Below are 26617 nucleotides of genomic sequence, written 5' to 3' on the forward strand. Positions count from 1 at the left end.
AGCACGAAGTCCGGTGGATGAAAACGCAGACGTTGGAAATAATTTTAATGTTCATGGAAAAGCAATAATGACGGCCAGAATAGCATACTGCACGGACATGGAAAAGTCTGTACTTACTAATAATTTTGAGAAAAGAGGTTGGATCCAAGTTAGTCCTGATGATGAGTGGAATTATTACTGGTGAGATAAAAAAAAGTGTGAATTACTTTCAGTGTATTGTACAGTATATTTAATATCAATCTGTTAATTTATTATATATAGGTAAATACATCGCATACATAAATTCACCAGTCTTTCATAATGAAAATGATAAAAAAAATCTTCCATTTAACTCTACGGAAGAAGTTGGTACAGATACAAGATAAAGGTAATAAAAAAATTAAAAAAGTAAAAAGCGATAACGCGCGTGCCTCTTACTTATGCACCAGGCTCGATCCCTGGGGACAAATGTGAGAGGCTGTTGCACAGTGTGACCTTACTAAGCATAGCAATAGGTTTTCTCCAGGTATAACCGGTGTCTCTTAACAGCTAGCGAGCTGATAAGTGATAAACATAAATAATAAAAAGTATAGCAGTCACAACCCTCCACCTTCATCACGAAATTATTTTTCTTCAGACAAATAAATAAACTAATTAAAATCCTACCGATACCAAGCAGCCTCAGAATTGTTTCATCGGTGCTTAATTAGTAGTGCAATTACTACCAAAATTCTTAATATTTTGAATTGAAGTATTTCGCAGAATTTCAACTATCTTGTGAAAGTAGATGAGCATCTGATTTAAACCTGAATATGGGAGTTTAAAAAGTTTTCACTTACTTTTGTTACCTATGTGGATTGCTGACAATTTGCGGTTACATTTCTCGGAATCAGTGTCATTTTTCAACAACAAATTATCATAATTTGACTTGGTGTTACCATTGATGTGTGTTATATACGCATCTTAGATGGCTAAATGGAGGTACTGTATTGGTAATACTTGTATATGTCACAGGGCCGGGGCGCAGACCTGCCGCTCGCTCTTCAGTGTTGACAGTGGCTATCGCATGAATGACAACCAGTAAGTATGGTACCTCTGGCTCTTATTTTCACTGTGTTAGTATCATATCTGCTTCTCTTTCATTGTTCTCATATCAGTATTGTTTTATGTCCCTTCATCTCACGTTGTCGGTATCATACCCGCCTTTCTCACGCAGCATGAGAGAGACGGGTATGCTGTCAGTATCGTTTCCTGTCTCTTCCTCTCACTGAGTATCGTACCCCTAATATCTCTCCACCCCCCTGTCACTATCTTATTTTCGTAACACTCTCCCGCGCTAGCTGTATAGCAAGAGGCGACATAACTGAAGTGTATAAACATCTCAAAGGGCACTACTCAATCGAGTGTCCATACATGGAGCTGGCGGATGCCCGCCCCACAAGAGGTCAATGTAATGAAATGGGATGACTTGTGATACCATAAGCAAAACAAAGAACTTCATGAGTAACCCCGCTGATTTATGCACCTTAGGTACTATTTCAGACCCAGGGCATGGTTGCCAAATAGGAATGTAACGTTACTATGTTTCCATGAACCGAGGTTACACTGGAATCGCTTCGAACGAAATATGAAACATTATGATCCGATATTACGTTTGTTACGACCCTTTGGCCTCGTAGGGTGTAACAATCACAAATTCACTATAGGTCCAGGAATAGATCCCACCAAATTATCACCTCATTACTATGAGGTATATTAAAATTCATTAAGTAGATTTAATTAAAAATATAATAATGACAAACAAACACTAAAACAACAATAATACGATAAGATGTTTGGAAGTGGCTGAGTAAGACTGAAGGTCCAACATTATCACACAATATCAATCAACACAAATCACAATAGACAAATGACAACTCCCAAGACATAAGAGAGTATATTACTTAACTGAAAGACAGCTGTGCCTAGACCGACTACCAGCTGGTCACCGATGTCACCTTTTACCGCCAATTACTGACGTAACATATCCTGATTGGCTATAACATAAAACTATATTTAAATTACCCTACTGACATTAATTCCACATATTTAACCTATGTACAAACCTAATGTAATAAAACAATACAATAAAACACAATACAATGTTATAAACAAAGTTAATACTTAAATAAGGGCTCAGTTGGTGTGGGCGAGTAGTGAGCGAAGCTGCCCGAGACACCCACACACCATCCGAAACAACGATTTTTATACAAAGAACAGAAACTAACAGCGGACACTCGTAACACGTTCATTTGCAAATATAGTAATTACAGGTGTATGATGATGCCATATCCAATTACAATGACATTATGATTTACTGCATTTCGACATTATTTTTGCCTCAATTGATGAGGTAACAATTATGAATATAACGTATCATCTCATGATTCGTGCTGGCAACCAAACATTATCTGATACACACTACGAGACGATGTCGTCAAGTCCCCCCAATGGGATTTTATAAGTTTTTGTAAACCCCAGAAGGGGATGGCAAAGGTGAGGGTGGGAGTAATATACTACCCTGTCCTTTGATGTAATAGTTTTTGTTTTTGCTTTTTAGTAAAATATTTCAATTTCAAATTCCCATGGGATTGACATTCAATATGGAGACATCACAGGCAACACGAGGCAGTATCATCACTCTTCACATATCGACATATAGACCTTAGCAATGAGGTAAATATATACATATATACATACACACACACATTTATATATATATATATATATATATATATATATATATATATATATATATATATATATATATATATATATATATATATATATATATATATATATATATATATATATATATATATATTTATATATATATATATATATATATATATATATATATATATATATTTATTTATTTATTTATAGTTAACAAACATTTAATTATTGCTATAATGTTATTCGGAAAGTGACATTCTCCATGTCTGTCGGTGCAAGCTGTGTTTTCCAATGAGTCTCGGGTACTAATGTTGGTCATGGATTTCCAGCAGAAAACACCCACTATTTGACTGCCGTCGATATATTTTCCCTACATTAATATAATTATATTATTCACCATAATTACAACAAATGCCAGGAATAATAACTGGCAACCTCACAGATACTAGGCAGGCAGGCCTACCACAATTAGTGACCGGAAATATTAGTCCATCGTGACATTGTATCGATGAGAAAAGGGGACGATACTTTTTGGGGAGAACTGTACACAAGATCATATTCATCCAATTTTTTCGTTTCACACTCTCTCTCTTACCTAAATCTAGACCTTGTTTACCCTGATTCTTTCGTCCTTCGTGGTCATAAAAACCCTCATCAATTTTACTCCCAGGATGATCAACCACTTCCCGACCCACTACGAGCTGACCAGGAAGGATCTCTTGGTGAAGAACATCAAGCGTTACCGCCGAGAGCTGGAGAGAGAGGGCTCCCAGCTGGCTGCCAGGGACGCTACAGGTAATGCTCCCAGCTGGCTGCCAGGGACGCTACAGGTAATGCTCCCAGCTGGCTGCCAGGGACGCTACAGGTAATGCTCCCAGCTGGCTGCCAGGACGCTCCCAGCTGGCTGCCAGGGACGCTACAGGTAATGCTCCCAGCTGGCTGCCAGGGACGCTACAGGTAATGCTCCCAGCTGGCTGCCAGGGACGCTACAGGTAATGCCCCAGCTGGCTGCCAGGGACGCTACTGGGTAATGCTCCCAGCTGGCTGCCAGGCAGGTAAGCTGGCTGCCAGGGACGCTACTGCCCCAGCTGGCTGCCAGGAACGCTACAGGTAAATGCCCCAGCTGGCTGCCAGGCAGTAATGCTCCCCAGCTGGCTGCCAGGAACGCTACAGGTAATGCTCCCAGCTGGCTGCCAGGAACGCTACAGGTAATGCTCCCAGCGTTGCCAGGGAGCTGGCTGCCAGGAACGCTACAATGCTCCCAGCTGGCTGCCAGGAACGCTCACAGGTAATGCTCCCAGCTGGCTGCCAGGGACGCTACAGGTAATGCTCCCAGCTGGCTGCCAGGGACGCTACAGGTAATGCCTCAGCTGGCTGCCAGGACGCTTCAGGTAATGCTCCCAGCTGGCTGCCAGGGGCTACGGTAATGCTTCCAGCTGGGCTGCTAGGGACGCTACAGGTGTGCTCCCAGCTGGCTGCCATGGACGCTACGGTGCTTCCAGCTGGCTGCTAGGGACGCTACAGGTAATGCTCCCAGCTGGCTGCCAGGGACGCTACAGGTAATGCTCCCAGCTGGCTGCCAGGGACGCTACAGGTAATGCACCCAGCTGGCAGCCAGGGACAGGGCCGGACTTAAGCTGGATGCCCTTAATGACTGTGGAGGCCCCTACCTTGGTGCTACTATAGCGTGCGGTCTACAAGATATTTAGGTTAGGTGGTAAATTTTTACTTTAGGACAGGATTCCCTAGGGTTGACCAATATGTTTTTCCGGTGTATTTTGGTGTGTTTTAAACAAATCTGACCTTCAATTTTGGCGGAAACTGAGATTTTGCCCCACAATAATGGAGGAGAGCATGGGAATCGGGGATTTTGGGAGGGGGAGAAAACGAGTCATTTGACCTAACGAAACCTAACCTAATTCATAGCCGGGGGCTCCGCCCCTGGACCCCCGACAGGCCTAACATGACCCCTAGCCGGGGACGGACCCCGGTAGGCCTAGCTTAAACTAACCTAAATGTTTCAGCAGTTAAAAACTTTGGGGCACGCCATGTCCGACAGTACAATACCTTAGTTAGAAGTGGAAGGACCAGGGATACGTAAGAATTGGATAGAATAATTGTCTTTCTCGTAAAACTCGGCAATAAACTTAAAATAATCGTAAGAGCACAAACAACAACCAACCACCACCACCACGGTCACTGTGAAACTTGTCAATAAAATGTAATTCGTCATACCCAGGCTGCTGCATTTCAGAAAAATCATATGATTGGTTGAAACAAATTCGCTTGATGAAATCGATACCTCATTGGTCACGACTGGATGACGTCAGTCAACATTGCGCATGAGTGGTGCACAGTAACATCTCACAGACGAATACTGAATACTACTTAAAATCAATTGAATTAAATTGTGTCGCTATTATCCATTTCCACCATGTATACACGAGATTCAAAATGCTCAGAATAGCGAGATTTAAATGTTTCAGTAGTTTATAACTTTCGGGGGAGTTATGTCCGAAAGTAAAATAATACCGGTTAGGTTAGAGTCCAGTGGTTCTCAACCTTTTTCCCCCCATTCCCCCCTTGAGGAATTTTCAACATCCCCATGGCCTCCTTCATTTTTCTCCCAGAACAGACAAGTGATAAAGACTAAAGAATGATAAAGAAGGACAGATAAATTGGACAAGAGTTAGAATGGCAAACACACACACACACACACACATTCACATACATAACACGACCATGCACTCACACATAAAGCAAACATACAGTCATACACAAACATGCACACAGGTAAACATTCACACTCAAGCTAGCAAGCTGAAGTGTACTTCCTGTAAGCAAGAACACGCCTCCTTTGACAAGCACTGCCCAACTTGGAAGAATGAGAAGAATAGCGAGTCATACCAATTTAGCACTAAAAATGGTAGGATTATATAAGTAAAGAATGAGTATGAACAAATGGCACCAATTAATAAGGAAATAATTAATAAAGGATGTGTACAAATATTTCACCCACGTAAAGCAGCCAGTGCCGGATTTAGACCTGTGGAAGCCCGTGGGCAGCCTCTTTGTGGAGGCCCCCCTCATTATAACTACCCAAGAGGGTGGGGTGGTGAGTGAAGCGAGCCTAAACATTCTGGAGTTCCGGGGGGCGCTGTAAGCCCCCCGGGAAAATTTTGAAATTTGAACACTTCTTCGGAGAATTTTGAAGCCATATGCAGTTATATAGAGGAAATTAGAACACAGCGCCCTGATGGCATTCGTAATGGAAGTGATAATGAAAAACTATTTTATTTATTTATTTTTTAATCTCAATTTCGTTATTCCATGTGGTTCATTTTTAATCAATATATGTTTGTGGAATTCTAAATATATTATTAGCAACACAAACAATAGCATTCATTAAAAATATACAGTTCATAGGAAAACCAGGTATTCATGAATTTCAAGGAGTAGCTAGCCTAATTTATATCACGCTTCTTGCTGAACATAGTTTTACGTGATGGAATAGATAAACATGAATTTTAAAGAATGAAATTAAAAATAATTCAAATGAATAAACAAATAAATAAAATATTGTAATATGTGGAGGCCCCTGGGCAGCTGCCCACATTGCCCACTCCTGAATCCGGCCCTGAAAGCAGCGACCACATGAATATGAAACAAAATAAGTAACACCAATTACGGCGTACATTATGCTTGGGTCAATTTCAAACACAATATATGGTTCAGAGACAATACACTCCACTGTTTTCGTGATGGTATCCCAGGCCAGACTGAGATCATTCGGTCCTATCACCACTTGCAAAGGGATGACACACGACACGTACTGAACAAGTCAGTTCAGCAGCTCGGTCCAGCGCCTGTCACACAGACAGGGACTGGACCTGTGAAATCTTAAATAATCCGTAAAAAATAAAAATAAAATTAGCACCAAAGTATGTAAATATTAAAATTGTATTGTTATGATTAAACAAAATGACAAAAAAATGAAAATTCTCTTCTGCCAAGTCAAAATAAGTAATACAAGTTTTGTTTAATTCAGATTCCCAACATTATTTGGAAAGTACAATTTATAACAGCTCGCCGTGGCTCCCCTAAATTCTTGCCGTGGCTCCTTTGGGGGCCATGGTCCCCAGGTTGAGAACCACTGGGTTAGACTAAAGATATCTTTGTAGACCGTACGCTATATTAGCACGGAAGTGTCCGAGTCATCAGCAAACGTAACGTATGGACCGGGTTAGAGTAGGTGCTGGGTGGGAGGAGGAAGGGGGGTAATTTGGTCACAAGGTGAAGGGTTTAATCTTTATGTTCCTTTGCGGATTAGATTTTTTCTCAGAGGCTCATCAACAATTGCCCAATGAATAATGGATACCAATTGCATTAAAAAAAACATGGACACACTATACAATCTGCGTAGCGTATGCGAGTGTCTCCAGGACACACAAACACTATTAGCGTCTCCTGTACACACAAACACTGTTAGCGTCTCCTGTACACACAAACACTATGGGCGTCTCCTGTACACACAAAAACACTGTTCGCGTCTCCTGTACTCACACAAACACCATTAGCGTCACTAGCGTAGCTAGGGGGGGGGGCGGGGGGCGGCACGGGGGCGGCACTTTTGGGTCTGCTCATCACCCATATCTGCAGCTACTGGAGACGTTAATCCATCCCTTTGTATCGGCGGCAAGTTAATCCTTGTCGTGTCTGACCTAACACCTGACCCACATCATCACGGCCACGTCATGAGCTACGTACACCCTTGCTATGCGCCCCCCCGCCCACACACACAACCTGTAACCTGTTGAGGATTAAGGAAACAACTTCAAACAAGTACGCCAGTGAGCTCATGTGGTGTGGGTCAGGTGTTAGGTCAGACACGACGAGGATTAACTTGCCGCCGATACAAAGGGAAGAATTAACGTCTCCAGTAGCTGCAAAACCATGCAGTCTCGGGTCATATCAGTTCATGTACAGCCGACCAATCCACCAGTTACAAGCAATTCACTTCAGTTCTGCACAAGTCTCCATCGTGACAAGACGAGGGGAGGCTAGACGACTTTTAAGTTCTCTTGTGTTTTCGATCCAGTTATTTACTTCGTTGGAAGACATAATACTATAAGGTAAGAAATATTAAAGTATTGGTTAAAAAATATTGATGTGACTTTTGCTGCGGTACTGAGATTAAATATTAAGATTTTGTTTCACAGCATTGCGATTTTATACTAAGACACTATCCTCACTGGGGTACAGACAAAAGCCCCCCCGACAAAAGCCACCCAGACAAAAGCCCCCCAGACGAAAGCCACCCAGACAAAAGCCCCCTACTTTGATCGGGGTGGCTTTTGTCTGACAACAGTAAGGCAAACTATTATATATATATATATATATATATATATATATATATATATATATATATATATATATATATATATATATATATATATATATATAAAAGAGTGACTGTGCAATATGTATTTTTGTGGGTCACGGGGGGGGGGGGGGGGCAAACTCAAGGGCCGCCCCGGGCGGCACACACTCTAGCTACGCCACTGATTAGCGTCCCTTTACACACAAACACTATTAGCGTCTCCTGTACACACAAAAACACTGTTTGCGTCTCCTGTACACACAAACACTATGGGCGTCTCCTGTACACACACAAACACTGTTAGCGTCTCCTGTACACACAAAAACACTGTTTGCGTCTCCTGTACACACAAAAACACTGTTAGCGTCTCCTGTACACACACAAACACTATTACGTCTCCTGTACTCACACAAACACCATTAGCGTCCCTTTACACACAAACACTATTACGTCTCCTGTACTCACACAAACACCATTAGCGTCCCCTTACACACAAACACTATTAGCGTCTCCCGTGAAAAACATAGACTTCTAAAGTCATATTTTCCATCGAACAAGGACCCCAAGGATAATATTTAGTTTTATTCACCCACCGGTACTATATATCCACCCACTTCCACCCACCAGCGCAATGTATCCACCCACTTCCACGATATATCCACCCACTCCCACCCACCAGCACGATATATCCACCCAATTTCATTCAAGACAATAAATATGTCCACCCACTTCCACCCACCAGCGCAATGTATCCACCCACCAGCCACGATATATCCACCCACTCCCACCCACCAGCACGATATATCCACCCAATTTCATTCATCAAGACAATAAATATGTCCACCCACTTTCATCCACCAAGACAATAAATATATCCACCAGGACGATACACTCACCTGGACTTCCTGCCAACTACCTTTATGTTACCAGCCGACTACAATCTCTTCGTGGAGGAGTTTCGACGGAACCCCAATACTACTTGGATCCTGAAGCCTGCCAGCCGCTCTCAGGGCGTGGGTGAGCATATTAGCTATTTTTCTCAGCTGTAAAAGAGATACCCCGCCCCCTTCTCAAGACTTACAGCTGATTGGCGGTTTCAAATCTGTCCGATTTCGTCCTGAAGTAATGATGTATTTCTAAATGAGTTCATTCATAATCGTTGGGATGACCGTTTCTGACGAGAAAGATATTTAGCTAAATTATATAAAGATAGATACATTAATTATTTAAAAAAATAAGTACGTAGGAAGTTTATCAGAAGTATTATACATGAATTAACTGTTAACCTCTGGTAGCAAATTCAAGCTTCCGGAGGATGCATTTAATATATCCTCGGAAAGCATGAATTTGCTACCAGACGGTTAACATGTTAATACATCATTACTTCAGGACGAAATCGGACAGATTTGAAACCGCCAATCAGCTGTAAGTCTTGAGAAGGGGGCGGTGGCTTCTTGCTCACCTGAGAAAAACGCACTACAGTGGTGGTCAGGGCGGAGGCGAATGAGTGAGGTGAAAGTTAGGGTGGCTGTGATAAAGATTGTACTGTATGTGGCTAAGAGAAGGTGGTTGTGGTAAAGATTGTACTGTATGTGGCTAAGAGAAGGTGGTTGTGGTAAAGATTGTACTGTATGTGGCTAAGAGAAGGTGGTTGTGGTAAAGATTGTACTGTATGTGGCTAAGAGAAGGTGGTAGTGATGCTGGTAGGGTACACGTGGCTGGTAGTATTAGAGTCTGTATTTAGTAAGTAGTAGCAATAGAGTGAATAGGAGGTGTTGGTGGTAGACTGTGGTGTGGCGGGAAGTGTATATAGTATGGAAATCTGTTTAATTATTTGAATTGCATGAGGGCTGCTGAAAGTCGTGGAATGGAAAAAAGAATGTACACTAACGGGGTGACACAAATGTAAACAATTATACAAATACTGTAAAATATGATATATATTATAATGTATTGTTTGTCCTTTCAAAAATACCGTAAAAAAAATCCTGGTGATCTCATGAATATGTAAAGTGTCGGTGAACTATAACCAGTCATGTATGACATAATATTTTTTTTCTGTTTAGGGATTTTCTTGGTGAACAAGCTGGCCCAGATTAAGAAGTGGTCGAGGGACACCAAAAGTTCCTTTAACCCAGCGCTCGTCAAAGACACCTACGTCATCTCCCGCTACATAGAAAACCCGCTACTAATAGGCGGAAAGAAGTTTGATTTAAGAATGTGAGTGAAGCATTTCTAGCACATCCAGTGGCGGATTTAGGGATGGGAGGGAGGGGGGAGGCAGCTACCTTCCCCTTATGTTCAAAATAGGGTAGTTTCAGATGGGTCTCTCACATGAGTTTCTATATTAAATCTGCAAGGCCCTGCTGAGCTTATAACCCTTACCGAGTTAACGCAGCTGTGACTAATTCTTGTTTAACCTTGTTCATATACTCCATTAGGAGGGCTCTTACAGAAACTTCTTCATCGGCACATATTGTTATTTTCTCTCTGGTGTCCTTATATCTCATATCTTTTTCTCTTTTAATATTACCAAATCATAAATAGAGAAGGATGGTTAATATTACTTGACTGCAATTGATTATGAAGTTTTCATTGTCCAGAAATGTAGTAAATCTAAAAGATTACTAACACAAGGAACAGGGCCGTGCGCAGAATCTGTCTGATGGGGGTTCCTGGGAGTGCTGTATTACGCCCCCCCCCCCCGGATTTTTTTTAATCTGATCTATTTGAGGGCCATTTTGAGGCCATATGAAGCCATATGCAGGCCATGAAACCATATACTGATGATTGAAACAAAAACACCATTGAGGAGGGCACTTCGTAGCTGGCAGGGCAAAGGGGCAGGGGCTCAAGCCCCCCTTGAGCCCTACCCAGGTTACCTGTGCACGTGCCTGATAAGGAAGTAACGAAACAAATTCTAACTATTTTTTCCCTTGATGTTTACAAACCACAGGATCACAGCGCTTGCTTCTTGCTCGGTTTTCATTTTTTTTTCGGTTTGTATACCCATCAGCATCCTCATGTTCGTCAAATTTAAGGCAACAGCAAACTGGAGTGTAACTATCTAATTATATGTTTATCAGTTGTACGTGAAATGAATATTTCTCGTCGGCCAAGTACAATGTTAGTCTCATGTTTATGTAGGTACGTGTTGGTGACGTCGTACCGGCCGCTGAAGGCATTCATGTACAAGCAGGGATTCTGCAGATTTTGCACGGTGCGATACGACACGTCAGGCCAGGAGCTAGACAACATGTTCGTCCACCTCACCAACGTGTCCATACAGAAACACGGGGTGAGCCGCCTTTTGTCTCTTCCTGCTACGTCCTCTTAAAATTTCTCTACCGTGAAGTGTTAACCTTTTGTGGACGATGAGTTAACTCCTTGGGGATTATAGCCTAAGTTATCATCCTTAAAGAGTTAGCTTACAGTATATAATCGTCCTCAAAAGGTTGAAATGTGTCACAAACAAATTTAGCAACAAACACTCAAAACTGAAAATAGTGTTTACAATTTGTATATTCACATTGGTACAGTCCTTATGACCAGAACGCTAGAACGAGGAAAAACTACGGAAACTATAGTCATTATTGCTTTTATGAGTATTTAGTGTATATGATTTGCAGCTAGTAAATAAAATTCACCCATATCTTTAGAAATATTGTATCTGGATGAATCAGTTTTTATAATATTCTTTACGGGTAATGTACACGTAGTCTTTACAAGAAAAATGTTCAGTTACAATAAAAACAATGATCCTCTTCAGTGACAGGTGATCAAAGTCTCCACATTGATCGTGTATCTGTGTCCTGTAGGAAGAGTACAACAGTGTGCATGGCGGCAAGTGGCCTGTGAGGACCCTCCGCCTCTACCTGGAAGGAACCAGAGGCAAGGCGCGTACCGACAAGCTCTTCTCTGACATCACCTGGCTGGTGGTGCATTCCCTCAGGGCAGTGGCGCCCATCATGGCCTCTGACAGACACTGCTTCGAGTGTTACGGCTACGACATTATCATTGACGACCAGCTTAAGCCCTGGATGATCGAGGTATTAACAAAGATCTACTGTACATATAAAGGAAAAATTTGGTCCATACTTGCAATTACTCTAGTTAAGGTAACTAACTTCGGGAACTGATTGGTATACAGAACCACCTTTATTAGGCTGTGCCTCTACACCAGACACATGAAAAATGGCGTTTACATATTTCTTGTTTATGTTCTCGTCTTTTCATTTCTAGCTTTTCTCCCTTCTCATCCATTTTGACCTTCAGATAATTCACTGTCTATTTAAAATTTTATCTACTTAAAATTAGGTTTAATAAGTCTTTGCATGCATGACTTATTATTAAGCTAATTGTTCTAAACTCATTGCACTCTAAGGCTCCTGGCTCTCCTCTATGTTTGTGCATTTGAGGCAGTCTACAATTTTCTCTCATGCATAATGATGCTAGTGATTATTTTCCTAACCGAACGAAATCCCGTAATTGATATTGTTTAACGAAGATAGGCTCTAATAGCCCTTGAAAGGAAAACGTTTAACCTGCTGATATCAATGATTGGAACTTCCAGCCCCATGGTTTCGAAATCAATGATTGGGGAAAAAATTACGTTTCTGTGGCAAATTTTTATTTTCCGAGTTATTTACTTTTTTAATTTTATCCTCTTCACCACTGATCGGCTCGTTAGCTGCTTGGGCGATCGGTCACGTCTCTGTTACGCACTGTTGGCAAGTACTGGGCATGCACCGGCTCCTGAATGTACCTGAACCTGCTCCAGTGTTGGTCAAGTCTTGTCTTGAAAGAACTCACACTCGGTGCCTTCACAACACTTTCTGGTAGATTGTTCCAAGAGTTCACAACTCTCACTCCGAAAAAGTTTGCCCTCACAGTTTTCTGGACTTGCGGCTTCTTCAATCTTGAGCTGTGACCCCTTGTGGGGCGAGCGTCCGCCAGCTCCAAGTAAGGACACTCGACTGAGTAGTGCAGCTTGAGATGCTTATACACCTCTATTAGATCACCCCTTGCCCGTCTGTAGTATAAGCTAGGCAAGTTCAGGCGCTCCAATCTCTCAGGGTAGCTGAGGTGTCGAAGGGCAGGCACCAGTCTGGGGGCCCTCCTTTGTTGAACATTTTCAACCAATTAACTCTTGAAGATCGTTACGAGGGACGGACCGTCTAGATATCTGAACGACCTTCTTATAAGACCCAATAATTTATTTGCCTGATTTACCTTCTTCTCGCAATGGCCCGAGAACTTCAGCTCATTGTCAACATACACACCTACTGTAGGTCCTCCTCACATTTAGTCTCAAATAGTGCAGTTTCTTCATCCCGTTGGGACATATGATACGCCTCCTTACCGTTGGTACGCCCCAGGTGCATCCTCTTACACTTCATGACATTGAATCTTAGCAGCCATTTCTTCAACCATTCTTGGAGCTCACAAAAGTCCTTCTGCAGCTCTTCACAGTCAGCTTGGTTCTTGATTTCCCGAAATAACTTGGCGTCATCGGCAAACATTTGTATGGAGGAGTGTACAACGTCAGGCATGTCATTTATGAAACAAACAAGCAAAAGCGAACCCAATACACTGCCCTGTGGTACCCCGCTTGTGACAGGTACAGAAGATGATTTCGTGCCATTAATCACCACACACTGCTTGCGGTTATGTAGAAAGTCTTCTATCCACACTAGGACATTTCCCCGAATTCCGTACCCTTCCAGTTTGATTTTCAGCCTTTCGTGGGGTACACTGTCGAAAGCCTTGACAAAATCTAGGTAAACATTGTCGATATTACCACCCCGTTCCAGAATATGGGTCCAAATATCCAATACCTTGAGCAATTGTGTTAAGCAGGAGCGCCCCGGCATAAAACCGTGTTGGCAATCCTTTAAAAGGTTGTTTCGTAGTAGATGTTCCATCGCGGCATCTCTGATAATACTCTCAAGTACATTGCATATTATGCTGGTCAGGTTCACCGGTCTATAGTTGTTCGTGGAGTGACGATCGCCCTTCTTGAAAATAGGACTCACATAAGTCACTTTCCAATCACTGGGGACCTTTTGTTCATCCAAGCATTTACAAAACAGGATCTTCAGGGGCTCGGCAAGCTCGTTGCTCAACTCTTTTACCACTCTAGGATGCACCATGTCAAGGCCGGGACTCTTATGGACCTTTAGCTTTGACAGTTTATTTCTAATACCCTCTTCTGTGAACACAATGTGGGTCAGTGCTGTGTTGAGCCGTCTGTCCTCAAACGCAGGAAGATTAATCGCATCCTCTCTTGTGAACACCAAGGAAAAGAAGCTGTTCAATGCCTCAGCTTTATCCTGGTCAGAATCTGCGTAACTACCATCTTCAAGCCTCAGGTCTGATACTCCTACTCGCGTTTTTAATTTCGACTCTGCATTGCGGTAAAACGCCTTTGGGTTTGACTTGACCTCGCTTGCAACCAGCCTCTGGAACTCTTTTTCAGCCCTTCTACATTCTATCTCTGCTTGGTTTCTGGCTCTTGCATACATCCTCCTGTCCTGCTCATCATTTGACCCAACCCGTCTTGAATTTCTGGGTTTTCTTCTTAACTTTGTCGACCGCCGCATGGTTCATGTGTAGGGATCCCCTCGTATTCCTAGAGGCACTGGGTTTGGTCTTGGGTATGTATTTAGACTTTTCGATTTTACTTAAGAAAGTACAAGTTCACTATTCTCACCCAAGGACGACTGTAACATCATTAATAGCCACTAACAGCCACTACACCTACCTACTAACACTCGTTATAATTTCAATCTGTCAGGTGAATGCTTCGCCTTCTATGACTTCGACAACAGCCAACGACAGAATTATGAAGTACAAGTTGGTTGACGACATCATCAACATCGTCTTGCCGCCTGACGGTGTTCCGAAGTAGGTGGTGATATTATTGTCTTGATGATAACTATATATAAGGTATTTATTAATTCAATTTCAATTTCTCTTTTTGTATTGACTTATCTACTGTTTACTCGTTAAGACTTGTTTCCTATTTACCAAAGGAATGATATTGTCCAAATGTTCACTCTGTGTAATTGAACGAGCTAAATTTTCTTTATACAATTTTAATGATGTGTGTTGTGCCGTAGTGTACACTGGAACAAGGTGCCGGCCAGTGATAAGTACGGGGACTTTGAGCTGCTTCTGGATGAAGAACTCTACCAGAACAGTGACCACTCGTCCGGTCAGCGCAGCAAGCACCCTGACAGACACTCCGCACCCAGATGGAAATAGCCCACGGTGAAGAAGTGTGCGAGGCCAACCTCCACACTTCCTCGTATCCAGACGGACACCTCGGCACTGCCAGGAGGAAGCGGAGTGAAGCATCCAACGGGCAGTAAGGCAGCAGACCAGACAGTCCTCTCACAAATGGAGGTGGCGTACGGTGAAGAAGATGCCTCCAGCAACTCCAAATGCTCTGCTTATTCTGACAAACACACTACTCTAAACTGGAAGTAGAATATGAGTAACGAGTAAGAATATGAAATACCCGATTCGTGAGCAGAACATTACTATAAAGTTGAGGTCCACTCAATATGAATATTACCAGTAAAAACAAACTAAATTCCTTTCCTCCAGATAAGTAGCTGCAACTGCTTGACAAGCATCAGTTAATCACTACACTAATCCTACGTGCATACAAAAATCTAGTGCACACAAACACTGAAAAAACAAACACAGAAACATGGAAGGGTTACGTGTCATGGAAATCCGCGCCTCTGCTTACCCCTACGGTGATGCTCCTCACTAAACTGGCTGGGGTTGTAGCCTGTATTTGTACGACTATTACTGTGTCTCACGATCATTATTAACCACTGGTACAAGGTGCACACTTATACCCTATGCCATGAAGCCATCTCTTCGTTTACAGGGCGTATGACGGGTGTTGGTGACGTATGCACACAACTACCCTGAAATAGGCGAGGCTACAGTCGTTTCGAGCAACATGATGCCATTACGCCTCAGACATAATTATAACCTAACCAAAGAAGAAAACTCATTTATAGCATGAAAGCGTTTGAGTGCATAATAAATGGAAATGCATATAGAACCCTGTGATGAATGCAGATGGACGGAGCCTTAGGATGAATGCAGATGAAGAGAGCTTGAATAAAAGTGGACACAGTTTTACCAAAAATGCGCACGAAAGTAAACTAAGGCGGACTCAGATGTATGTACAGTTGTGGACCAAAATCCCTTGACACTTATAGTAATATCTGACATCTACTTGAATAACATAAATGTAGATGGTTTATTAGCTGGCAAACACTTTTTCATTATAAACTAAACTAGAATAACAACACGAAAAAGTTACAGCCAAAAGAATAATCTGAGTAAATGTTAAGTATATTTACTTCACTACACTATTCAAGTACTTTAAAAAATATTATACTTTTACTTTAAAAGGTTGCCGTTACATTTGAAAGGTTGTTATGGTAATAGCTTTTGTTTACATCACCTGACAAGAGTGTAGTTACTCTTAAGCAAACGAATCACAAGCGGCGAGGTCTCCTACGACGCAGGGCAGGAACACACAGCACTCACAGCAGCCATTTCCGATAGTGTTAACTTCGTGAGCTTCATTTCGCTGTGGCCATGTCTACCTTGAAAAATCACCATAAGCTTATTTAAGAGCTATTTTCACTAAAAATCATAGTGTGAAATTCAGTTAAGTAGCAGTGCCTTTTATGCAAGCCAAAAGTAGTGGAGCTCAGTGAATTCAAGATCTGCACCAACCATGAGACTATAGTTAGAGGGGTACCTGGCAAACAAGTCAGCCAGTGAAGATGTTTTAAAGGGTTTCCCATCCATCTTGAAGGCATCGGTCAAGGAAAACACACCAACAGCAAGGAGGTGTATCACATGTCCCAACGTGACGAGGAAACATCATTAACGGAGACCAAATGTGAAAAGGACCTGGGTGAGAGAGTGGATACATTGGCTACAAAAAGAAGTTCTTGGACCATTGTGAGAAGATAAATCAAGCAACTAAGCTAGTAGGTCTTATAAAAAGGTCGTTAGGAGTACCCTCACCCAGTCTGGTTCACGAGATATGCTAGAGACTGTCAGCTAATTGCAAATGTCCAAAGGAGGTCCACCAGACTGGTGCCTGCACTACGGCACCTCAGTTATCCAGAGAGATTAGAACGTCTGCATCAGTTGACTAACTTACACTATAGACACGCAAGGGGTGACTTAATAGAAATCCCAAAACACCTTAGACGGCAGTAATCAGTCGAGTGTTCATACCTGGAACTGGTGGATGCCCGCCCCATTAGGGGGGTTACATATTCAGGTTGAAGTAGCAGTAAGTTCAGAAAATGGGGCACACTGAATTCTTGGAACTATCTTCCAGAGAGTATTGTGACAGCACCGAGTGTGAATGCATTTAAGACCAGACTTGACCAACACTGGCGCAGGTACAGATACATTCTACAGCCAGTGCTTGTCAACAGTGCGTATCAGAAAAGTGACCGACCGCCCATGCGGCTTGCGAAGACTATATAGTATATACTCAAGACAGGAATGAGTGTAAAATAGTCGGTAATAATACTAGCTGGAACCTCAAGTTAAAAATGCCTTTAAAGCATGGAATATGTAAAAAAAAAAATTACTCGTAACGTCACATCAACGTCTATGACGTCACGAAGAGCTTTTGGACGGAGCCAATAGATGGCGCTATTATTGAGGTATCTGGCAGCTATACCGTACACATATTTCATATATTTTTTAGCTGGAGCTTTCCTATCTTGAGTAGAGTATCTTTGGCGGCTAGTAGGCCGATCAGCAGTAAAGGGGATAAAGTATGCGAAACACCTCCTTTATCGGCTTTTTCAGCATGCGAACGATTATTTAGCTCGCCTCAAGAAGAGAAAATCTTTTAGAAAACACCTTTGAAAATCAGTTGCTACTAAAGCTAAACAAGTGAACCGAGTGAAGACCTCTACCAAAGACAATTGTTTTAATAAGAATGAAGATTTCGCTCAATGAACGATCAATACTTCACCTTTTACTTTTGCCAGCTACTTCAGTACTACATAATGATAGCAGCTTTTAATTTTACTCAAGTATTTTCCATGAAAATGTACCCATACTTTTATTTGAGTAACTATTTTAAACAGTAACTGTTTTTGCTCAAGTAAACATAAATCAATACTTTACCCATCTCTGGATACATTATTCTTACTGAATAGATACCGGTTATCAGTTCGAGTTTCCAATGACCACGAGTCATGCAACAGCAACACCATCTAATAAATACGAGTCAATGCTGTCGTTTTCAGATACTCTATTCTGGAAAATCAGAATACAGTATAGTGATACCTTGCAATTTAATGTGCTTTCATGGAATGCCAAGAGGGAAATGATCTCTTTGAAGCATTAAAAGTAATTCCCACATGATACCAGTTTCTGAAGAAAAAAGTTCACACAAGCATTACACGTTTTTACCGCCCTCATCAAGCTGGTGCCATTACATATCATATGCATTAATTACCTCACCCATGTCAATCATGCCAAAAACTTCTGTAGATTTGGAGCTTGTTAGCATACTAGGCTATGCTTAAATGCGTAGCAGATATCCCATAATATTTTGCTCAAATTTGCGATGTTAACCGGTGTTAGTGTCTAGATTTTATTGAAGTGTAGTGTAACCCTACCGCTTGAGAATAGTTGAGTTTGTGTTTATAATGTAGCACACATGAGATTCGTCTGTTGCTAAAAGTAATTTTAAAATGAAATATTATATAAAATTATGCATGTACCAATACATTTTTGTTCAACATGTATCCACGACGATATTCATTGTGCATAAATTTTAAACCAATACTCCCTCCGGGCGAGAAGGGCGTAATGGAGGGTGGGCGGGACAGTTTAATAATAGCTTGATGTGTATGACCTGCAACTGCCACCTGAGAAATAATACTTTTAACTTAATCTCCCAATACTTAATCTAATTTACATATAATCATTGCTATTATGTAATTTATATACTTAAAAGTAATAACTAAGCAACGATTACTAACAATCACCCTATTTCATACGTGCTGGTGTGGCGGGCGTTATAAAGAACTAATACTGTAGTTTCTTTACTAGACAACAAGTAACTTTGGAAAAATTACAAAGATACTCTGTAGAATCTTAATTAAAAATATTTCACATTCTATATGTAATAGAGAATGTGATAAATGCGTCTCATTTATCACGGAGTAACAATTTTTAACAAATCGTCTAGCTGCTGAAAATTAAGTCTGATAATCTGTATACATTACCTGTATTTTCAAATATTGTGAAGCAGCAGTCAAACAGTTATTTGTGAAGTCAAAAGAAACAGGCAAACACAACCACAAAGTTTGTAAACATCTAATGAGCTTTGGCTAGAGGTAACAACACAACATCTGAACTCCAATGGGTCATCATCATAGAAGTTTCCGGTAATAAACACCTCGAGATATCTCTTGAATTCCGGCAGACTCCTCAGCAGGAGCACCCAAACAATACTGGTGGTGTGATCGTAGCCATTACAGGACATGTCTATAGAACTGTAATATGCAGTTTATGCTTCATATTGTAATGCAGAGATACCATTAACTGTATATGTAAATTTAGCCTGTGCTGCTCGTTAAACATTTCATACCTTAATGAATAAAGTATTTACCATGTTTTTAGTTACCCCTTATATTGATGTAAATTAAATTAAACTGAAGACGCACCTGGGACTACTGAATACATGTTACCTGTAGGAATAAATAAAACAACAGCTTACATGGTGTGACATACAAGACTTTTATTGCAAGACCAAACCCACAAATTCCTGAAGCAGCCATTAGCCACGACCTTTGACCTAACCTGACTTACAAAGCTGACCTGAGTCCAGCTGAATGAGCTGAAGACCAGACCCAGTTTTCGCTCCACCTTCCAGCGTCACCCACCACCAGGTTTGTGGTGACACCTTCATCACGCCAGGTAAGGCCTGAAGTCGCACCCATCGGCAACTCCCAGAGATATTATGAGAGGAGAGACGCGGGAAAATGGCAGAGAGCTAAAAAAATAACGCTACTTACTAACATGCGAGGCGCTGTAACAAAATAAGCTTTAGCGACAACCAATGGGGCTTGTTACTGACACAAACACTCAAGAAATTTATTCTTCCTGCTCCAGGAGGAACATAATGTCGTTCTTGAGGTCTTTGGGCTTGGTACCGGGGTCGTAACGCATGTAAGGCTTGCCGTTCTTGGAAACAAGGAACTTCTCCCAGTTCCAGCGGATGTCGTTTGTCTTGAGAGGGGTGTAGAACAAATAGTCCGGATCTGCAAAGCTCTGGCGTGTAGCGGGGCAATATTCCTGTGAGGGAGATTATCCACTGTTAGAGACGCGGGGCGGCTCGGATCCAAGGTTGGAGAATGACACGACTAAGTTCTTTTTAATGCATATTTGCTATTTCATATCATTATATACACGTTGACGTTGTTGGCTGAAAGCGATCTCCAGAACCTGCACAAATGCGATGTATTTTTCCCACCTATGGGAAAACTTAGCTTTTTTACATACATTTATTACAAACAACCACCTTTAGCGATATAATACATAAACAGCAAGAATGCGCAAATTCACTTAGCTGCTCCTCCCCAGTCCGACGGTTGTTCAGTTCAGTGGGTTTAAAAAGCTTGCTAAGGTTAGCTTAGGTTAGGCACTGTACGTTTAGTTCTGATACGTTCAGTTAGGTTAAACTTCCTTTCAATTTCTTAAATTTTCTTATGTTATGACCTGATAGGTTCGATTAATTAAATTTAGTCACTTTAGGATGCGTTATGGAAGCAGTGAAGTTCGGTTTATGAAATAACTCAATGTTCACTACACTGAACTATGTCGTAATTACTTTACTATATATATATATATATATATATATATATATAGTGTGTGTGTGTCACGCTAATTAGGGATAATCGCCAATGAAACTTAAGCAACTGACGCTTTTTGCCAAATTGGGAAAACGTTTTCTTTTTATTGCTACAACTTAATGAAAATTAATTGGTATAAGGTAAAATTTCACCTATTTCATCTAAGACTTCGTTTACCATAATAAGATAAAATTCTAACTGATGGAGCTCCTGAAGTAGGTTTGGTTAGGTTAAGTTAGGTTAGGGAAGGTATAAATAAGGTCACTTAAAATATTCTCTACACTACACTCCCTCTCTGTTACCTGTCACCTTACCTTTAGGTAGGTATAGAGAGGATGTTCATCCTCGCCGTTCACATTAATCTTCTTGAAGATGGTGAAATTAGGCTCGAATCCTCCACCTGGACGAACGTGCTTGATGCCGTTGAGCAGTTCCTGACCGTTGCCTGCTGGCTCTTGCTGCCGGACACAAGAATTAAATCGACTTCAATTATTCAATTAGTTGATCATACTTTTATTTACACATTCTTATATCTGCTTATGTCATTATTATACAATATATTATCGCCAGTCACCTGACAGACACAAGTCAGTAGCCACCACTTTTAGTTACGCCAGCCACATAATGTGGTACAAGACAACGAAATCTAAGCCTCTTCACTAATACGCGTATGATGTGATAAATTAAATGTGTGTGTGTATGTGTGTGTGTGTGTGCGTGCGTGTGAAACATGAGATGCATATATTATGTAGAACTAGCAGATGAGCCGCCCGGAGCCACAGTAGGACGCCACCCTCCGGGAGGCTCCACATTGTCTCACTGTTCAGTCCCCAAAACTTTTTCTTTCATCAATAGTTCATTAACGGTGTATGTAAGTTCCACCATGTTTTTCACAACAACGGTACAGCAAAGTATATTTTTTAGCATTAAACTGTTATTATACTACATATAACACCATCCATCATCACTACATATAGCATCATCCATCATCACTACATATAACACCATCCATCATCACTACATATAACACCATCCATCATCACTACATATAACACCATCCATCATCACTACATATAACACCATCCATCATCACTACATATAACACCATCCATCATCACTACATATAACACATCCATCATCACTACATATAACATCATCCATCATCACTACATATAACACCATCCATCATCACTACATATAACACCATCCATCATCACTACATATAACACATCCATCATCACTACATATAACATCATCCATCATCACTACATATAACACCATCCATCATCACTACATATAACACCATCCATCATCACTACATATAACACCATCCATCATCACTACATATAACATCATCCATCATCACTACATATAACACCATCCATCATCACTACATATAACACCATCCATCATCACTACATATAACACCACATCATCACTACATCATCCATCATCACTACATATAACATCATCATCACTACATATAACACCATCCATCATCACTACATATAACAACATCCATCATCACTACATATAACACATCCATCATCACTACATATAACACCACCCATCATCACTACATATAACAACATCCATCATCACTACATATAACACCATCCATCATCACTACATATAACACCATCCATCATCACTACATATAACAACATCCATCATCACTACATATAACATCATCATCACTACATATAACACCATCCATCATCACTACATATAACACCATCCATCATCACTACATATAACACCATCCATCATCACTACATATAACATCATCCATCATCACTACATATAACACCATCCATCATCACTACATATAACATCATCATCATCACTACATATAACACCATCCATCATCACTACATATAACACCATCCATCATCACTACATATAACACCATCCATCATCACTACATATAACAACATCCATCATCACTACATATAACACCATCATCATCACACATATAACACCATCCATCATCACTACATATAACAACATCCATCATCACATATAACACCATCCATCATCACTACATATAACACCATCCATCATCACATCACATCACATATACACACATCATCACTACATCATCATCACTACATATAACACCATCCATCATCACTACATATAACACCATCCATCATCACTACATATAACACCATCCATCATCACTACATATAACACCATCCATCATCACTACAGATCGGTAAAGTAGTTTCCGAGATTCTCGTGCGGAAACACAAACAAACAAACAGACAGACTTCTTTGTTTTAAATACAGTATATAGATAGGGTATGACATAAAAATGTTGGTAAGAGTTCAGTGGAACTCATTAACAGTAAAGTCTAACACAGGTGGACACCATCTTTCACGACTGTTCCTTCTCAAAATAAGTATACATAATTTCCAGAGTAATCGAGTCAACGGAAAATAAGGCTTATGGTTTAAGCATCAGCAGTCTCCCCCACAAGTGCAGTATAGTGGCCGCCTACTAACATCCAGACGACCCCATGTAATTTTCTCATTGGTGTACATATTTCCTCTGCCCAAATATGTATTATTTGTTTTTAGCGCCTATAGATCGCTATTACTTTATGAAATACCCAAGCAGGTATTAATTAGTTAAAGTCAAACCCAGAGCATTTAGAAACAGATGTGGGGTGTATGTCTGGTGAGGAAGATACACAAGAACCCTGCTGGGTGAGGCGAGACAAACATACCCGCACTAACCTTGGTGACTCGTCAGTGGAGGATACAGCTTGTTAAGCGGCCTGGGTACTAGTTATATCATTAATGGTCTATTGCTGTGAGAGCATAACCTGTGACGTTGTTTGTATCAGAGAAGCTAACTGATGCTATGGATGTGTGCCGAGGTGCTTTGGCCCTCTTGGTTCTTCCTCGTTTGTGTGGTGTGTGGGCAAGCATACACAAATCTGTGTGTGTGTGTGTGTGTGTGTGTGTGTGTGTTTAACTTAGTAAAGTCACTAAACAGGACGCGGGGTGTGTACAGTATATGTGTGTGGTGGGGAAGTTGTGTGAGTACGTGATTGGAGTGCGTGTCTGTGTGGTAAACGTACCTACGTATGATGTGTCTACAAGTATTTGTTTGTTAATCTTTTTGAGTGCGGCCATTTTTGATTTTTGAGTCCCAAATATAAACTCAGCCAGTTTTATTTTTCGGTCACCTAGATTCTCGTACGCTAATGAAATTTATGCAAAGAAACACACACACACACAAAAAAACATATACAAACATCTGGGAACTTGTTCTGTCGGACCAAGAATCCTATTACATTAGAATCCTTGGTCGGACGTACACATGGACACAGGGACAGAGGAAACCTTGCTATTATCTTATAGTCAGGGCTTCGGGAACAATAATCCCAATATCTAAGCTCATTCCTGAGTAAATCCATTTTAGTTACTGTTTATTGACTGTGTGGTATTATATCTAACACAAAACCTGTTCATCAAATTTCATTACTGGTTGTTTTCATTAAAATCCGAAGACTGCTGTAGCTGTTTATATCAATTCTAAGAAACACACTATTAAATATAAGTAATGTACCGGTGTTCTTTACTTATATAAATGCATTTAACCAGGACTGGTATGAATGGCTACCAGAATATTTGGACCCGGCACAACACTCACCCTCCCGAACTGGTTGCACGGGAAAGCCAGAACCTCCAGGTTGTTGTAAGATTCTTGCAGCTCATTCAGTTGTTGGTACTGAGAAGTAAGCCCTCAGTAGGTGGCTACGTTGACGATCAGCACCACCTGGAGGGAGAAACACAACATTGTAATCAGAAAGTTATGTGTCACCAAGCAGTAAAAATGGAGCTCTTCCAGTCGTCCTATTATATTTGCATATTGTTGTGTTTCGTGATACAACTACCAAAAAAATTAATGCAGTAACCGTATTCTTGAGTTAGTTTTTAGTGAAGCGCTTCAAGTTACATAATTAATTTCAAGTCACAGCCTCACAAGGTAATGCTAGACGCAATTCTGTATAGCCTGATGTGAAGTACTGTATTTCGAAAACTTCAAAGCTATTAAAATTCCAGGAAGTTATCTGTTATCGTTCTTTTTTCCTGTTTAAATAGATGTACTTCTATAATTAGAATGTACTGATACGTCGGGAACTTTTTGACAGTCAAGGTGAACACAGATGTTTCCAATAAAGGTGGTGTCACACGGACACTTGTACCGACACTTTTAGTTTTAGGCTAGCCCTAGCGACAGTGTCTTTATCCTCAAATTGTAAAAAGTGCACACGACGGGAGTACTAGTGCCGCTCAAGCCGCAGTGGAGCGGCTGGGGGCCAAACAAAAGCAATGAGACAACGGATAGATGATTTTGAAGACTTTGATGGCGAACTGTTAGCTCTTACAACTTTTGCTTTGTGCATTATTACGTATAAATGTGAGAAGAAACGCTTGTGGACTCGTTCCTAGCTGGCGAGATGGTTGAAAGCTTGGCTATAATTGAAGAAACAGATTAAACTAACAGGAATATCCCCAATTAACACTATTATTGGTATTATTGTGTTTACACACCGTTCATTCCTACCACTAATCTATTACCATATTCGAATAAGACGTCTAATTATAAGATAATTTTCATCTATTACATTACCGGCGGAAATGTATAATAACGGAGATAGCTTTTCCCCCCAAAATTATATTTTCTTCCATTAACCTCCCACCATTATTGTCTGCCTCTCACCTAACACTGCGTGTCTCTCGCGTCTCCTTCATAAATCATGACGAGCATGCGTTCCCGTACACGTCACGCGGCCAATCAAAAGCAATTTTGCTTTTGGAACCAATTAAAATGATTTGGGGTTTAATTCAGATTATATTTAGCCCAATCAAAATCGAGTTTTATTTTGGGTCTCATATTTTAAAATTCAAGTTCAGTTCCGACCATGAAAGTCTGCGATGGATGTCACTTAAAGTATATGGAGCTGATTGCGAGTTTTTGGAGAAAAAAAAACGTAAAAACTGTAGCATTTTTTCGATCGCATGGTGTTCTTCCAACCTCCGTAAAGTGTACTAAGAGCAAGACGGAATGTAAATATCGCAAAGACCAACATATGTGGCGTAGGGTAAGAATCCCAGAATGCAACGACGAACAAGAACCAGGCCAATAAGGCAAGAAATAGGTGATTCCATCATATGGTGAGAGTCAGTTAAGTTAGGTTAGGTTGGGTTCTTGTTTTTCTAGTGTTTTTTGTGTATTTTTTAGTCGCTTAACCACTTTTTTTTTCGGAAAACGTCAAACGAAAAAAAATCGCGAAAAAAACGGCTTATTTCCGCCAAAAATGAAGGTCATATTCGGTCTAAACAGACAAATACACTAGAAAAATATATTTTTTACTTGCTAAAAGTGAACGGTGTGACAATACAAATTTACCCTATTTTTTCTTAAGGATAATTTTCCTTCTTGCGTGTATAATTTAAAGCTTGATATATTTTTTTGTATTGTCATTGTGGAAATAAAAATAAATTCTAGTATGCGTACAAGAGCATCTGCACGGAGGATGTCAACAACTGATTCAAATTAGTTGCTGTAGGATATTACTTTTTTTTACTATTT

General features: G+C 40.7%; 1 protein-coding gene and 1 pseudogene across 1 annotated transcript; one reads left to right on the plus strand and one right to left on the minus strand.

The window, feature by feature from the left end:
• Nucleotides 1–20319, plus strand: LOC121871024 (probable tubulin polyglutamylase TTLL1). Its single transcript, XM_042373080.1, has 9 exons — nt 1–180; nt 994–1059; nt 3365–3489; nt 8957–9091; nt 10141–10294; nt 11222–11372; nt 11893–12123; nt 14871–14980; nt 15196–20319. Exons 1-9 carry the CDS (start codon nt 68–70, stop codon nt 15338–15340), a joined length of 1230 nt encoding a protein of 409 aa, XP_042229014.1. The 5' UTR covers nt 1–67; the 3' UTR covers nt 15341–20319.
• Nucleotides 19868–26617, minus strand: part of LOC121871025 — a 14240-nt pseudogene continuing 7490 nt past the window's right edge.

The sequence above is a fragment of the Homarus americanus genome, unplaced genomic scaffold (assembly GCF_018991925.1).
Source record: "Homarus americanus isolate GMGI-L3 unplaced genomic scaffold, GMGI_Hamer_2.0 scaffold52512, whole genome shotgun sequence".
NCBI lineage: Eukaryota > Metazoa > Arthropoda > Malacostraca > Decapoda > Nephropidae > Homarus > Homarus americanus.

What these genes read in the sequence shown, in the direction of transcription:
- LOC121871024 (XM_042373080.1), top strand. Translation starts at nt 68, where the DNA reads ATGACGGCCAGAATAGCATACTGCACGGACATGGAAAAGTCTGTACTT. An exon ending in AAGAAGTTTGATTTAAGAAT is followed by an intron (nt 10,295 to 11,221) that starts GTGAGTGAAGCA and finishes ATGTTTATGTAG; the next exon opens with GTACGTGTTGGTGACGTCGT. An exon ending in TTAAGCCCTGGATGATCGAG is followed by an intron (nt 12,124 to 14,870) that starts GTATTAACAAAG and finishes TCAATCTGTCAG; the next exon opens with GTGAATGCTTCGCCTTCTAT.